Here is a 16,661-nt window from a genome sequence, read left to right as displayed (position 1 = left end):
ACCTAACCTGAAACAGAATAAAATTAAGCAAGAAATAAATAAAGAGCAAATATTAAAAGATAATAAATATTAAATATAAATGCAAAAATTAAAAAGTTAATAATAAAAATTAAATATAAGTACAAAAATTAAAAAGTTAGTAATAAATAAATAAAAGAGCAAAAATTAAAAAGATAATAAAAATTAAATATAAAACAAAAATTATCTGCAAAATTAAATGCAAAAATATATTTATATTCAAAAACTTCCCTGTAAAAATTTAATTTCACGATGATCGGTCCCTCGATGATCGCTTCCTCGACGATCTAACCTGAAACAGAAAAAGAGTAAAATAAAAGATGAGAAAAATACAAAGAGAAAGAAGAAGAGAAAAAGAAAAAAAGAAACCGAGATTATTTGCGTAAGAGCGCGTGAGACAAGTATAATGCCAAACTATTTGTGTAAAATCAGAGTACCATAATTGATTTCGATTTTTCGTAGTGAAAGAACGAAACCCGCCTAAGGCCCACACCCGAGGGCCCCTCCCAAGGGTCCCACCCGAAATTAGTAATTTATAAAAGTTAATAAGAGTATTTAATATAATAAATAATAATATATATAATCAATAAAAGTAAATAAGAATAAATAAAAATGTCAGCAAACACAAATGCGATAGAAAAGTTTTCTGTGCGTTTTCTTAAATTATTAATTTATAATTTTGATATGTTCAATTTATTTATCTGTGAAAATATAACTAACAATATAAAATGTAATTGATTTTACGTTTACTTTAAATTAAACAGAAGAGATATTTTTGAAAAACATTGAAATATGCAATCATCCACCCGGTAGTACTTGCGATATATGATTATTTATACAATTTCATTAAAGATTTTAGATAACATATAATTTAATTATAAATTTTAGAAATAATTTAGATACAGATGTGAATATATCGCAAGTACTACCGACTAGATAAAAGTATATAACTATAAAGTATATAATCAATATAATAGATAAAGTATATAATTGTCAAAAGTCTATAATTAATAAAAGTATATAAGTAATGAAAGTAAAGAAGGATAAATGGGAATGACAGAGAAGATAAGTGCGACAGAAAAGTTTTCTGTATTCGTGATGCGTTTTTCTATTAATTTTATAACTTTATTAATTTAGAATTCTGATATATTCAATCTATGTATCTGTTAAGGTATGATTAGCAATATAAAATGTAAATGATTTAAATTATTTTAATTAAAATTTGACAGAAAAGAGATTTTGGAAAAAGATTGAAATATGCAGCTATCCGCCCGGTAGTACTTGCGCTATAGGATTATATTAGTTACAGATTTTAGATGACATATATAATTTAATTATAGATTTTATAAATAATTTAGACATAGATTTCACTATATCGCAAGTACTACCGACCCAGGTCCTACCGCTTGGAGGTTGCTGCATCATAGGACCCGCGAGCTAACGGGGACTCTACTCTCTAAGATTCGCGAGACCGGCGTGAACAAATAATCGCCGAACAAATAAAACGAAGTCCCCGGTAGGACTTTTAATCGCGCTCGGACACTCACGTGTGTGTCCAATTGACTCTACTGCAAAATACGCATTACCGGCGTATTATAATCTACATTTTAAGCAAATAAAAGCAAGTCCACGGTAGGACATTTAATTCGCGCCCGAACACTCACGTGGTGTTAGTTCAACGTTAACTCTACTCTACAATACGCGTTCCCGGTGTTCGCGAGGCAACATGAGCGAACAGGGACATCAAGTCCGCAACGGTATCCTACTGGGGATAACGTTGAGGCCGTCAGCCTCGGATGCCCACATCCCACCTTTAAGCACGACCGTCCGTGCTTTTCGTATTTCGAACAATAAAACGAGGTCCACGGTAGGACCTTTAATCGCGCCCGAACATCCACGTGAGTGTTAGAATAACGGTGACTCTACTCTAATTCGCGGTCCCGCGGGGTTGCATACACCTCACCATGGACTCAGGTGACTATAGATATAAGGTGGGTCAGTCAACGGACTGAACATCCTTACAAATAGCCATATACCATCCTCCTCAGTAGCACATAGACCGTCTCACTCTACAGTCATCCGGTGACCGTATCACGACCGGTCATTATTCGGTTTTAGCAATCAAACGAAGTCCATTATCGTAGGACTTTTAATCGCGCCCGGGAACACCACGCCTGTGCCCGCCGACACACGCGCAAGTGTTCTTTCTATCTTACCCGTATTCGCGTCTAACAATCGAATATGAAACAAACCATTCGACGATACACTGGACCTGCGCCAATGTATCGAAATCAGTGAAGAAGAGAAGAAGAGGGAGAGAAAGAGAAGAAAAGGAAGCCGGAACGTGCGCGCATGTTAAACCGACAGAACTCGGAAAGAAGGAGAGAAAAGAATGTCTGTAAGATGGAATGAAACACGTACATAAGTGAAAAAGATGGAAAAGAAAAGAAGAGAAAAACCAAAGTACGAAAGCAGAGCACGATTTTTCGGTACAGAAAGGAGACCCGCACAGAAGCCCACGCCCATGAGCCCAACTCATGGGTCCCACCCGAGAGGAACTGCAATAATTAATCTGGAATAATTATCTCAATTATTACAGAGTTTTACGTTTCAATGAATAAAAATGACTGTGTACTTATTGCCGAATATACGGAAGATGTAAGAAAGAATGTAAAATGTGCGAACTTCGACTTTTAATTTGGAATTATATGGAAAAGATTTCGGAAAAGATTTTGAAATATGCAGCCATTCGCTCGGAAATACTTGCACCTTATAAGATTTCGATATATGACAAGTACTTCCGACCCAGGTCCCACCGCGTGGAGGTTGCTGCATTGGAGACCCGCGGGCTAACGGGGACTCTACTCTAAAATCCGCGATCCGAGATGCCTTTCCGCTTCGGGAGCTTCAGATTTCTCAGCAAACTGGAGATGTGTAAAACCCCGCTTACAGATCGCTCCACCGTCCACACCGTCGGCTTCAGACATCTCGAGACACGACCGGTCGTGTCTATATTTCGATCTCAAAATCAAAACGTAGTCCTCGGCAGGACTTTATTTCGCGTCCGCGAACACCCACGCGCGTGCCGGCCGTCACGCGCGTGAGTGTTTTCTCTATCATTCGCGTACGGAAGCAAGGAGACGTACCCTCCCTGCATATAATAAATATTATATGCAGAGAGGTTCCATTAACTTCCGTGTAAAAATCCCACGATGATCGGTCCCTCGATCACCTAACCTGAAACAGAATAAAATAAAGCAAGAAATAAATAAACAGCAAATATTAAAAGATAATAAATATTAAATATAAGTGCAAAAATTAAAAAGTTAATAATAAAAATTAAATATAAGTACAAAAATTAAAAAGTTAGTAATAATTAAATACAAGAGCAAAAATTAAAAAGATAAAAATTAAATATAAAAACAAAATTACATGCAAAATTAAATACAAAAATATATTTATATTCAAAAACTTCCCTGTAAAAATTTAATTTCACGATGATCGGTCCCTCGATGATCGCTTCCTCGACGATCTAACCTGAAACAGAAAAAGAGTAAAATAAACGATGAGAAAAAGATAAAGAGAAAGAAGAAGAGAAAAAGAAAAAAAAGAAACCGAGATTATTTGCGTAAGTGCGCGTGAGACAAGTATAATTCCAAACTATTTGTGTAAAATCAGAGTACCATAATTGAGTTCGATTTTCCCTAGTGAAAGAACGAAACCCGCCTAAGGCCCACACCCGAGGGCCCCTCCCAAGGGTCCCACCCGAAATTAATAATTTATAAAAGTTAATAAGAGTATTTAATATAATAAATAAAAATATATAATCAATAAAAGTAAATAAGAATAAATAAAAATGTCAGCAAACACAAATGCGATAGAAAAGTTTTCTGTGCGTTTTCTTAAATTATTAATTTATAATTTTGATATGTTCAATTTATTTATCTGTGAAAATATAACTAACAATATAAAATGTAATTGATTTTACGTTTACTTTAAATTAAACAGAAGAGATATTTTTGAAAAACATTGAAATATGCAATCATCCACCCGGTAGTACTTGCGATATATGATTATTTATACAATTTCATTAAAGATTTTAGATAACATATAATTTAATTATAAATTTTAGAAATAATTTAGATACAGATGTGAATATATCGCAAGTACTACCGACTAGATAAAAGTATATAACTATAAAGTATATAATCAATATAATAGATAAAGTATATAATTGTCAAAAGTCTATAATTAATAAAAGTATATAAGTAATGAAAGTAAAGAAGGATAAATGGGAATGACAGAGAAGATAAGTGCGACAGAAAAGTTTTCTGTATTCGTGATGCGTTTTTCTATTAATTTTATAACTTTATTAATTTAGAATTCTGATATATTCAATCTATGTATCTGTTAAGGTATGATTAGCAATATAAAATGTAATTGATTTAAATTATTTTAATTGAAATTTGACAGAAAAGAGATTTTGGAAAAAGATTGAAATATGCAGCCATCCGCCCGGTAGTACTTGCGTTATACGATTATTTATACAATTTTATTAAAGATTTTAGATAACATATAATTTAATTATAAATGTTAGAAATAATTTAGACAAAGATTTGAATATATCGCAAGTACTACCGACCCAGGTCCCACCGCTTGGAGGTTGCTGCATCTGGGGACCCGCGAGCTAACGGGGACTCTACTCTAAAATTCGCGTGACCGGCGTGATCAAATAATCGGCGTTCTATAAAACGAAGTCCCCGGTAGGACTTTTAATCGCGCCCGACACTCCCGGGAGTGTTATACTAGCGGTGACTCTACTCTAAATTCGCGTTCGCGGCGTCCACGTACCAACCGAGAATTCAGGCGGCTAACAGGAGGAGGGTCAGTCCACGCTTACGGATAGCAATCCATACCGCTCGGCAGCACACGAACCGACACACGACCGGTCATTATTCGGTTTAGCAATCAAACGAAGTCCATTACCGTAGGACTTTTATTCGCGCCCGAGAACACCACGCTTGTGCCCGCCGACACAGGCGTTAGTGTTCTTCCTATCCTACCCGTATTCGCGTTTAACGATCGAGTATGAACCGACGATACATCAGACCTGAGCCGATATATCAAAATCCATGAAGAGGAGGAGAAGAGAGAGAGAAGAAAAGAAAACTGAAACATGCGCGCACGTGAAAATGAAAGAATTCGAAAGAAAAGAAAGAATGGACATCCGGAAGGTACAATGAAACACATGCACGTGTGAAAACCATGAAATTGAAAAGAGAAGATGGATACACAATATCGCAACAGCCGACTAAAACCAGAGTACGAAAATAGAGCTCTATTTTGCGATACTGAAAGAAGAGACCCGCACAGAAGCCCACGCCCATGAGCCCAACTCATGGGTCCCACCCGAGAGGAACTGCAATAATTAATCTGGAATAATTATCTCAATTATTACAGAGTTTTACGTTTCATTGAATAAAAATGACTGTGTACTTATTGCCGAATATACGGAAGATGTAAGAAAGAATGTAAAATGTGCGAACTTCGACTTTTAATTGGAATTATATGGAAAAGATTTTGGAAAAGATTTTGAAATATGCAGCCATTCGCTCGGAAATACTTGCACCTTATAAGATTTCGATATATAACAAGTACTTCCGACCCAGGTCCCACCGCTTGGAGGTTGCTGCATCTGGGGACCCGCGGGCTAACGGGGACTCTACTCTAAAATCCACGATCCGAGATGCCTTTCCGCTTCGGGAGCTTCAGATTTCTCAGCAAACTGGAGATGTGTAAAACCCCGCTTACAGATCGCTCCACCGTCCACACCGTCGGCTTCAGACATCTCGAGACACGACCGGTCGTGTCTATATTTCGATCTCAAAATCAAAACGTAGTCCTCGGTAGGACTTTATCTCGCGTCCGCGAACACCCACGCGCGTGCCGGCCGTCACGCGCGTGAGTGTTTTCTCTAACATTCGCGTACGGAAGCAAGGAGACATACCCTCCCTGCATATAATAAATATTATATGCAGAGAGGTTCCATTAACTTCCGTGTAAAAATCCCACGATGATTGGTCCCTCGGTCACCTAACCTGAAACAGAATAAAATAAAGCAAGAAATAAGTAAAGTGCAAAAATTAAAAAGTTAATAATAAAAATTAAATATAAAAACAAAATTATATGCAAAATTAAATACAAAAATATATTTATATTCAAAAACTTCCCTGTAAAAATTTAATTTCACGATGATCGGTCCCTCGATGATTGGTCCCTCGATGATCTAACCTGTAACAGAGAAACAGATATAATATTTGTCTATGTGCGTGTGAGAAAAATAGAATTCAGAATGATGAATGTGTATCTCGAAGAGCGGTTCATTCGAAAATCAGAATACAATAATTGAATCTAACTTTTCCTTAGTGAAAGAACGAACCCGCCTAAGGCCCACACCCGAGGGCCCCTCCCAAGGGTCCCACCCGAGAGAAGATAGAGTAGTTAATCAACAATTTAATCAACTATTTAAAATAATTGTTTAATTTAAAGTGTGCAGCTATACGCTCGGTGATAGTGCAATCCCGTTAGGTATTCTACCTGTAAAAGTAAGTAAAGAATATGCTATGTATTTAAATGTTCTTATCTCATTCCCATGTGCACTTTCAGTGGTCCTCACAATTGCCATATTTTATACGTTTCGAAATTATTAATTTAATACAAAACTTAACTTTATAAAACTAAAATTACGGATTTAATTGAATTTTAGGAAAGAAAAATGCGAAAAATTTATTACTTGATTTTAATAATAAAAATGTATAAAATATGTAAAAATTCTATTCGCGGACGCGTGGCAATGTGAGATGGGAGACGGAATGTTACGTAGTCTCAGTTTCTAAAAATAATATTATCATTATATAAGAGCATTTTGAGTGACAACATGGTATAATGAAAGTATGATTAAGAGCCATTCTCGAAATGTTCTGTCGAACCTTCGAAAATAACTCAATAATCTAATAGTTGCCCTCTTGAGCCACAATATGTGGGGGCCTCTTCGGCATATAGCCTCTTCTTTGCTTCGTGCCCTAACCACAACCATAGAACGCATTCGATAATTATCGTCAGTACTAAAGAACTACAACCGATCATTTTCTAAGACATAGAAGAAAACTAATGAATCTAAAGCAACTCTAAACCAAACCTGAAACGAAAAATCGAGAAAGCATCGGAAGGGAAACGAGAATTAATATATTAATTGCTGAAAATCCTAAGCTAAAAATTGATTAATATATTCTATGTTCTACGCGTTGTGATTCTACAAGTCTCTTTATCTTTTATCAATGACTCTACTTTATTCTTTCAAAAGCAATGACTCTATTGAGACTTTTCTTTTATTAACACAATTTCTTAATCTTTATTAAAAATGTTATGAAAAATCATTGGATGCTCCTTCTTACAAACAATTACTCTAATTATTATAAAATAAATTATATAATTTCGTTTGTAATCCAGAGACTATCCATCGCGAAAGTTTTCTTGCTTATTCATTATTAAAATTCGCGAATATCGCGATACTTTACTATTTTCGCGAGAGAAAGTTATTTCAAAATGCATTTAAATATTCGAAATTTCAAATAATTATAATTAACGCGTTTAAGCAAGAAGACTCTATCCTGATCTAATAAATAAATCAAAAAATAACGAACCATTCACGAGTAAATCTCCGAAGAAGTTTACTCGTGGTCACTCATTGCTCTTCTACTAATTAATTACAACCAATCACTCGTGCCGATTCGGACCTTTCGTCCTCGGCATGATTGAGTGATAGGAGGAATTTAAAAATTAACTTACTACTTTAGAAGTTCTGCGACGGCTCCAAAACACTGCACCGCGACTTAGGTCGAAATTGAGGGTGGATGATTCGTAGTTGGTTGAAAATGAGGTAGGTCGACATCGAAGTTGGTCGAGATCCTCTTCGGTGATGCACTGACTCTAATTCGCGGTAGATATTTATTAACGCACGGACACTGAATTTATTTCGCGAAACTCTATTATATATTATAAGAACAGTCTGTGCGACTGTTAGAAAAACAAAAACTTTTACGAACAAACACTGACTCTAACGACTGCATTGCGCGCAGTCTTTGCAAAAACACTTATGGTTTAAGTCGCGAAACGCGAACGAACAAACACTGATTCTACATCGCGATAAATTTATTTTAGCGATGCTAACACTCGATTACATCATTGCAACGCGCGCGACTGCAAAGAGGTTCTGAAACAAAAATACAAACGAAATAATTAGTGTCATTGTTATATTGAAAACTGTATAAACCATTCAAGAAATATGTAATAGAAAAATATATTTACTTTAAGTCTTCGTTGAAACTTGTACACGAAACCGCGTGCTGTGGGATCGGCGATGCGTGCTCGTCAAAATTGAAAGTAAATATGGCCCACGGACTGTCAGTCGTCCTATATATGCCTTCCTTGTCAACACGGGAGGGGAAATTGCCCCACTTCTCAATTTCGATCTGAAACAAAGTATATCGAGTAGAATACTGAAAGAATTAATGATGTACTTACTTTAACCCTTCGGTACTATTGCGGAAACCGCATGCTGCGGAATCGCCGATGCGTACTCATCGCAATTGAAAGTAGATATGAACCACGGAGTATCAGTCGGTCCTATTTATAATTTTCTGGTCGTCTCGGGAGGGGAATGTACTCCCACTTCTCCATATCGATCTGAAACAAAAAATATCACGTAAAATATTGAAAGAATTAGTGATATACTTACAAAAACCTTCGGTACTACTTGCGGAAACCGCGTGCTGCGGAATCGGCGATGCGTGTTCATCGAAATTGTAAATAGATATGAATTAGGGACCGTCAGTCGTCCTATATATGCCTTTCTTGTCAACACTGGTGGGGAAAGTGCTCCCCCTTCTCCATATCGATCTGGAAAAAATATATCGAGTAGAATACTGAAAGAATTAGTGATCTACTTACGATACCCCTTCCTTACACCCTGCGGAAACCGCGTGCTGCGGAATCCGCTATGCATACTCATCGAAATTGTAAGTAGATATGAACGAGGGACCGTCAGTCGTCCTATATATACCTTTCTTGTCAACACGGGAGGGGGGAGTGCTCCCACTTCTCCATATCGATCTGAAACAGAAAATATCACATAAAATATTGAAAGAATTAGTGACGCACTTACAAAAATGTTCGGTACTACTTGCGGAAACCGTGTGCTGCGGAATCCGCGATGCGTATTCATCGAAATTGTAAGTAGATATGGACCAGGGACCGTCAGTCGTCCTATATATACCTTTCTTGTCAACACGGGGAGGGGGAGTGCTCCCACTTCTCCTTTTTTCTCTGAAACAAAGTATATCGAGTAGAATATCGAAAGAATTAATGATGTACTTACAAAAATGTTCGGTACTACTTGCGGAAACCGCGTGCTGCGAAATCCGCGATGCGTATTCATCGAAATTGTAAGTAGATATGAACCAGGGATTGTCAGTCGTCCTATATATGTCTTTCTTGTCAACACGGGGGGGGGGAGTGCTCTCACTTCTCCATTTCGATTTGAAACAAAGTATATCGAGTAGAATATCGAAAGAATTAGTGATGTACTTATAAAACCCTTCGGTACTACTTGCGGAAACCGCGTGCTGCGGAATCCGCGATGCGTATTCATCGAAATTGTAAGTAGATATGAACCAGGGACCGTCAGTCGTCCTATATATACCTTTCTTGTCAACACGGGGAGGGGGAGTGCTCTCACTTCTCCTTTTTACTCTGAAACAAAGTATATCGAGTAGAATATCGACAGAATTAATGATGTACTTACAAAAATGTTCGGTACTACTTGCGGAAACCGTGTGCTGCGGAATCCGCGATGCGTATTCATCGAAATTGTAAGTAGATATGGACCAGGGACCGTCAGTCGTCCTATATATACCTTTCTTGTCAACACGGGGAGGGGGAGTGCTCCCACTTCTCCTTTTTTCTCTGAAACAAAGTATATCGAGTAGAATATCGAAAGAATTAATGATGTACTTACAAAAATGTTCGGTACTACTTGCGGAAACCGCGTGCTGCGAAATCCGCGATGCGTATTCATCGAAATTGTAAGTAGATATGAACCAGGGACCGTCAGTCGTCCTATATATACCTTTCTTGTCAACACGGGGAGGGGGAGTGCTCTCACTTCTCCTTTTTACTCTGAAACAAAGTATATCGAGTAGAATATCGACAGAATTAATGATGTACTTACAAAAATGTTCGGTACTACTTGCGGAAACCGCGTGCTGCGGAATCCGCGATGCGTATTCATCGAAATTGTAAGTAGATATGGACCAGAGATTGTCAGTCGTCCTATATATACCTTTCTTGTCAACACGGGGGGGGGGAGTGCTCCCACTTCTCCTTTTTACTCTGAAACAAAGTATATCGAGTAGAATATCGACAGAATTAATGATGTACTTACAAAAATGTTCGGTACTACTTGCGGAAACCGTGTGCTGCGGAATCCGCGATGCGTGTTCATCGAAATTATAAGTAGATATGACCCAGGGACCGTCAGTCATCCTATATATGCCTTTCTTGTCAACACGGGGTGGGGAAATGCTCCCACTTCTCCTTTTTTCTCTGAAACAAAGTATATCGAGTAGAATATCGAAAGAATTAATGATGTACTTACAAAAATGTTCGGTACTACTTGCGGAAACCGCGTGCTGCGGAATCCGCGATGCGTATTCATCGAAATTGTAAGTAGATATGGACCAGAGATTGTCAGTCGTCCTATATATACCTTTCTTGTCAACACGGGGGGGGGGAGTGCTCCCACTTCTCCTTTTTACTCTGAAACAAAGTATATCGAGTAGAATATCGACAGAATTAATGATGTACTTACAAAAATGTTCGGTACTACTTGCGGAAACCGCGTGCTGCGGAATCCGCGATGCGTATTCATCGAAATTGTAAGTAGATATGAACCAGGGACCGTCAGTCGTCCTATATATACCTTTCTTGTCAACACGGGGAGGGGGAGTGCTCTCACTTCTCCTTTTTACTCTGAAACAAAGTATATCGAGTAGAATATCGACAGAATTAATGATGTACTTACAAAAATGTTCGGTACTACTTGCGGAAACCGTGTGCTGCGGAATCCGCGATGCGTGTTCATCGAAATTGTAAGTAGATATGACCCAGGGACCGTCAGTCATCCTATATATGCCTTTCTTGTCAACACGGGGTGGGGAAATGCTCCCACTTCTCCTTTTTTCTCTGAAACAAAGTATATCGAGTAGAATATCGAAAGAATTAATGATGTACTTACAAAAATGTTCGGTACTACTTGCGGAAACCGCGTGCTGCGGAATCCGCGATGCGTATTCATCGAAATTGTAAGTAGATATGGACCAGAGATTGTCAGTCGTCCTATATATACCTTTCTTGTCAACACGGGGTGGGGGAGTGCTCCCACTTCTCCATTTCGATCTGAAACAAAGTATATCGAGTAGAATATTGAAAGAATTAGTGATGTACTTATAAAACCCTTCGGTACTACTTGCGGAAACCGTGTGCTGCGGAATCCGCGACGCATACTCATCGAAATTGTAAGTAGATATGGACCAGGGACCGTCAGTCGTCCTATATATGCCTTTCTTGTCAACACGGGGTGGGGGAGTGCTCCCACTTCTCCATTTCGATCTGAAACAAAGTATATCGAGTAGAATATTGAAAGAATTAGTGATGTACTTATAAAACCCTTCGGTACTACTTGCGGAAACCGTGTGCTGCGGAATCCGCGACGCATACTCATCGAAATTGTAAGTAGATATGGACCAGAGATTGTCAGTCGTCCTATATATACCTTTCTTGTCAACACGGGGTGGGGGAGTGCTCCCACTTCTCCATTTCGATCTGAAACAAAGTATATCGAGTAGAATATTGAAAGAATTAGTGATGTACTTATAAAACCCTTCGGTACTACTTGCGGAAACCGTGTGCTGCGGAATCCGCGATGCGTATTCATCGAAATTGTAAGTAGATATGGACCAGAGATTGTCAGTCGTCCTATATATACCTTTCTTGTCAACACGGGGGGGGGGAGTGCTCTCACTTCTCCATTTCGATTTGAAACAAAGTATATCGAGTAGAATATCGACAGAATTAATGATGTACTTATAAAACCCTTCGGTACTACTTGCGGAAACCGCGTGCTGCGGAATCCGCGATGCGTATTCATCGAAATTGTAAGTAGATATGGACCAGAGATTGTCAGTCGTCCTATATATACCTTTCTTGACAACCAGGGGGGGGGGGAGTGCTCCCACTTCTCCATTTCATTCTGAAAGAAAATATTTCGCGTAGAATATCGATAGAACGATATATATGATATAATTCTGCAGTTACATTAACTCTTTGTTTCTACTTGTGTAAAACGCGTACTGCGATAACTGTGCTGTGTACTCGTCGAAATACAAAGCGATACTGAACTTGCACTAGTCAACGTCGGTCAAAGGACTTACTTTGTTTTCTTCTCGCGAAGCCAAGTATCCCCACTTTGCTATTTAATTGTAAGAGAAAATAAGATATATAGAATGAAAGAAAGAAGAGGCTATATAATAATACATTTGCATGAACTCTTCGTTAATACTGGCAGGGATCGTGTTTTTTGAGAGCTGCGATTTGTAGTCGTCGGAGTACAACGGGAAAATGAAGTAGTACTGTCAAAATCGGCAATGATACGACTTTGTTTTGTTGTCGTGCGTAGCCGAATATCGGCAGTGTGATTTAATAAGAAAATAAAATGAATTAGAATATAGAATATGGAAAGAATGAATGATACAATAGTGTACTTGCTTTAACTCTTCGTTACTACTTACAAGAATAGCATCCTGTAAGATCTGTGATGTTTACGCATCGAAATACAATGGCAAATTGATCCAATAATTATCAAAGTCAATCAATGTTTCGTTTTGTTGACGTCACCCATGTTTCAAACTATCGCTTTAACAACGATCACATGTAAAAATTTTAACAGAAAAAGAAGTGAATTTATTATTTGTTCACTGTGTTCTCAGATGTGTAATATTTAACTGAATTTAGTATTGTTTAAATATTGCTTTATTCAACTGCTCGTATTGTTTAAATAAATATCAATTTCTCGACGCTTAATTAATTTTGAAGCTCGCAAATTAAGAGTAGGAAGAGCTTCGGTCGGAACATAGAGGTAGTTGATCCAATAATTGTCAAAGTCGATCGATGAATCGATTTTGATGACGTCACGACTAACCCAGAACCGCCATTTTCAAACTTAAGTTTAAAAAAAATTGTTATATAAAAATATACTTACTTCGTTGATACTTGCAGAAAAGAATTTTGAGAAAGCTCCGATCTTTATTCGTCGAAATGCGAAAAGAAACATACAAGGTCAACCACGAGGCCGCTTTTAATTATGTTACAATAACCTAATATCGCGAGTTCTGAGATATTAACATTTCTGATTAATGTTATTTTCTGTTTATCGCGTGTTACGAATTGTGTAACGTTTAACCGAATGCACTATTGTGTAAATATTAGTTTTTTTAAATATTTAACTTCACGGACATTATAGATCGTTTAAATAATTTTTAATCAATCGAACATTCAAATTGTTTAAATTAAACCGTAGGGTAAGAATTTTGATGTTCACTCGTCGAAATATAAAAGAAAACTGGTTCGGAAATCGTCAAAGTCGTTCGTCTATACTTTTTAGTTGACATTGAACACAGTCAACTATTTCGAGTTATAATTTGACTCTTGTGAAATATTAAATGAAATTTTAATATTAACACAATTTTACGATTGTTAATTTAAATATTGATTATATTCTGTTTCTACATATATACATTACATTGTTAAAATTAATATACATATAATACATAAAAGGATTAAAAGGTTTCTGAATATCTTAAAAAGCTTTATTTTTATACATAAGCTATTCTCTAAAAAACACCGTTTCTATATACGATTTTTTTCAAAGGAAATAAAGCTTTTCCAAAAATTCATGAAAGCCGTGTCCTCGTTAGAACCATGAGATGGAGAGACACTCAAAATTATTTTATTCGTTTTCTTATGTTTTTGCCATATGTACATGTAGATGTAAAGTACAAGATCGTTTTGATTTAGAATTTGACATCCAGTATCATTGCCGTTTCTTAATGTAGTTATTTGTATTCTTCTTGTTATAATTCTAAATCTCCGATAAATAGGTTAACATGCATTCTCAGTCACATATTATTGGTGTCCCATTTTCAAGAGGCTGCCGATTGAATTTGACTTTTCCAACATTGTGGTGCTAATTCATCCAGTCTATGATCTAAGAAGTTAACACAATTTGTTAACTGAGTTACCATAGTTTCTACCGCACGTGTATGAGAAGAAGTCATATTAGGTAAAAATGATTCTACCATCATCACCTGCAAGCATTTACTACTGTTTATCTCAGGTGCAAGTATAATTAGAAAACATTTAAAACAACTTTGCATAATCATAAGCGAATAAACGTAAATATATCGTTACCCGTTTTTCTAAATTGGCAAGTTTAGATTTGAAAGCATCTAAATAACCAGGTGGTAGGCTCCGTTCTTCTACAGGACCTAAATTTAGAAATGAAGAAAGACATAAATTAATACAGTTACATATATTCTTGATTCATTAAACACAATAATGCTACAACTTACAAAATTGATGTACTCCGACAACATCAATGATAAAAGGCCTGTAAACCATTAATTTTCTCTCAGAAAATGAACATATTGTACATTTCTGATTTATTTTATGCTATTATTAATCTAATTTTTGATAAACCATCAATTTGTTATACTTGTCTTTGTGGGATCCTCTAAGCAAAGAAGACAATGGTATCAAATTATTATCGTGTCTTCTTATTTTTAATACTTTATTATTATCTTTTTCTATACCAGCCCAATAATAAATAGATATTCTTAATTCATCCAACGTTACTCCAGGTACAACAGTAAAACAATTTAAAGTTGTTTGTAACGTATCGTTTTCTGATTCTAAAAACAAAAATAATAATATATATTAATTAATATAAAGATAAACAGTATATATTTTACAAAACGATATACTTCAATTATACTTAACATATGTTAATTTTATTATCTCGTAACCTTTTTTGTTTAGAGATCATATGTTTGTATAATTATCTTTTACATATATATTTATATATATATATAAAATAACATATAATCGTAAACTTACCAATTTGATCGTACCTACGTATCAATATCCACATATTTATTTCACTCACACCCATTTTGTTTTTTTTTAAAATATAATAATAAAATAGTGTAATATTCAGAACGATATGTTACACCGACAAATTAATGTATCAACGAGTTTAATTAATTATTGATACATTAATTAAAAATATTTACAATACTTTGGAAGATATAGAAAAATATTTTTATATATAATAATCTTTAAACTGCTTTGAACTAATAACATATAGTCAAAGTTTCAAGAGCGGAAACTAACTTCTAGCTTTTATCTAATCCGCATGAAACACGATTTTCTTTTGTGTCGTATCGCGGATACGAGGAACGTACGAGAACCGATAATATGAATCAGAATGTACGAAAATACATAAATTTATATGTATTTTATATAAGTATGAAAATTTTCATATACATATATATATATATATTTCTCTTTATTCGTTGTATGCATATGTGTGCGTGTGTCTACACAATCTTTTTCTTATCATCAAATCTGTCCTTCCTTTTTAATTTTCCCTTTGACGAATTTAAAAAGAACAACGAATTTAAACTTAAGAAATTTTTCTTAAAAGCATTTCGTAACTGATTCTCGTCTCGCATAAAAATTTAAAAAGCGATTGGATCTAGATAATTTAGAGAACAAGGGTCTGATGAGTCGTCAGATTAGATAAATTATGAAAGTGACTAATTAAGCTGGATACTGCATACTTAAAACGTCGTTTCGTATTTATAACATCCCTTCGAAAAAATATTTTATACGATTTATCATTATAAGATTCTATTTATTAATACAATAAATATTCTGGGAATAAAATTGCTTAAATATTCAATTTCAAATAAGATATTTTTTTTAAGGGGAAATATTGTATTAGTTGACTTTTAACGTTATCACCGTCATGATTTTTTTCTTATTTAATCTTACCTAGACTATCTGGGTTGACTGATTCGCCTCCCTAACTGGAAAGACCCTTTGCACCCTTAATATACACCCTTCTACAAACAGTAACGAACGACGAAATAACCCCTTAGGCGCCACACGCAAACCCTTCCATGTAATAGCAATAGCTTTGAAACGCATTTCCTTATAACTTCTCCGATCAAATACGATAATCTTACGATATAATCGACTTTATTATTCTTTCAAAAAAAAATGTCATTCTCATTTTTCAACTTAAATTAAAAACTTGTTAATCATACAACATTCGTTAGTAACATCACACAATTATATTTACATCTTCTTTATTATTATATCTACTGTTGAAAATTACTATTAAAATATACATAATATTCAATTTTGTAACGATCAGAACAATTATACTTATCGCTAATTGCGCGCCA

General features: G+C 35.8%; 1 protein-coding gene across 2 annotated transcripts; it reads right to left on the bottom strand.

The window, feature by feature from the left end:
* Nucleotides 1–13,876: 13,876 nt before the first annotated feature.
* Nucleotides 13,877–15,615, bottom strand: LOC127068819 (uncharacterized). 2 transcript variants are annotated; one of them, XM_051005100.1, is made up of 5 exons: nt 15,307–15,615; nt 14,906–15,101; nt 14,763–14,800; nt 14,602–14,678; nt 13,877–14,398 (listed from the first exon to the last, which is right to left on the bottom strand). In XM_051005100.1, exons 1-5 carry the CDS (start codon nt 15,359–15,361, stop codon nt 14,378–14,380), a joined length of 387 nt encoding a protein of 128 aa, XP_050861057.1. In that variant the 5' UTR covers nt 15,362–15,615; the 3' UTR covers nt 13,877–14,377. The 2 variants fall into 2 exon arrangements, with proteins under 2 accessions (XP_050861057.1, XP_050861055.1); XM_051005098.1 differs by having other exon boundaries at nt 13,877–14,498; nt 15,307–15,605.
* Between the last annotated feature and the right edge of the window lie 1,046 nt (nt 15,616–16,661).

The sequence above is a fragment of the Vespula vulgaris genome, chromosome 14, assembly GCF_905475345.1.
Source record: "Vespula vulgaris chromosome 14, iyVesVulg1.1, whole genome shotgun sequence".
In the NCBI taxonomy this organism is placed as follows: Eukaryota; Metazoa; Arthropoda; class Insecta; order Hymenoptera; family Vespidae; genus Vespula; species Vespula vulgaris.
This window is presented reverse-complemented; position numbering and strand designations above follow the sequence as displayed.

Bases quoted from the DNA above. Each gene is read 5' to 3' on its own strand.
- LOC127068819 (XM_051005098.1), bottom strand. From the start codon at position 15,361: ATGGGTGTGAGTGAAATAAATATGTGGATATTGATACGTAGGTACGAT. The intron at 15,102-15,306 runs GTAAGTTTACGA...TTTTGTTTTTAG, and splicing joins ACGTAGGTACGATCAAATTG to AATCAGAAAACGATACGTTA. The intron at 14,801-14,905 runs GTATAACAAATT...AATGGTTTACAG, and splicing joins AGAGGATCCCACAAAGACAA to GCCTTTTATCATTGATGTTG.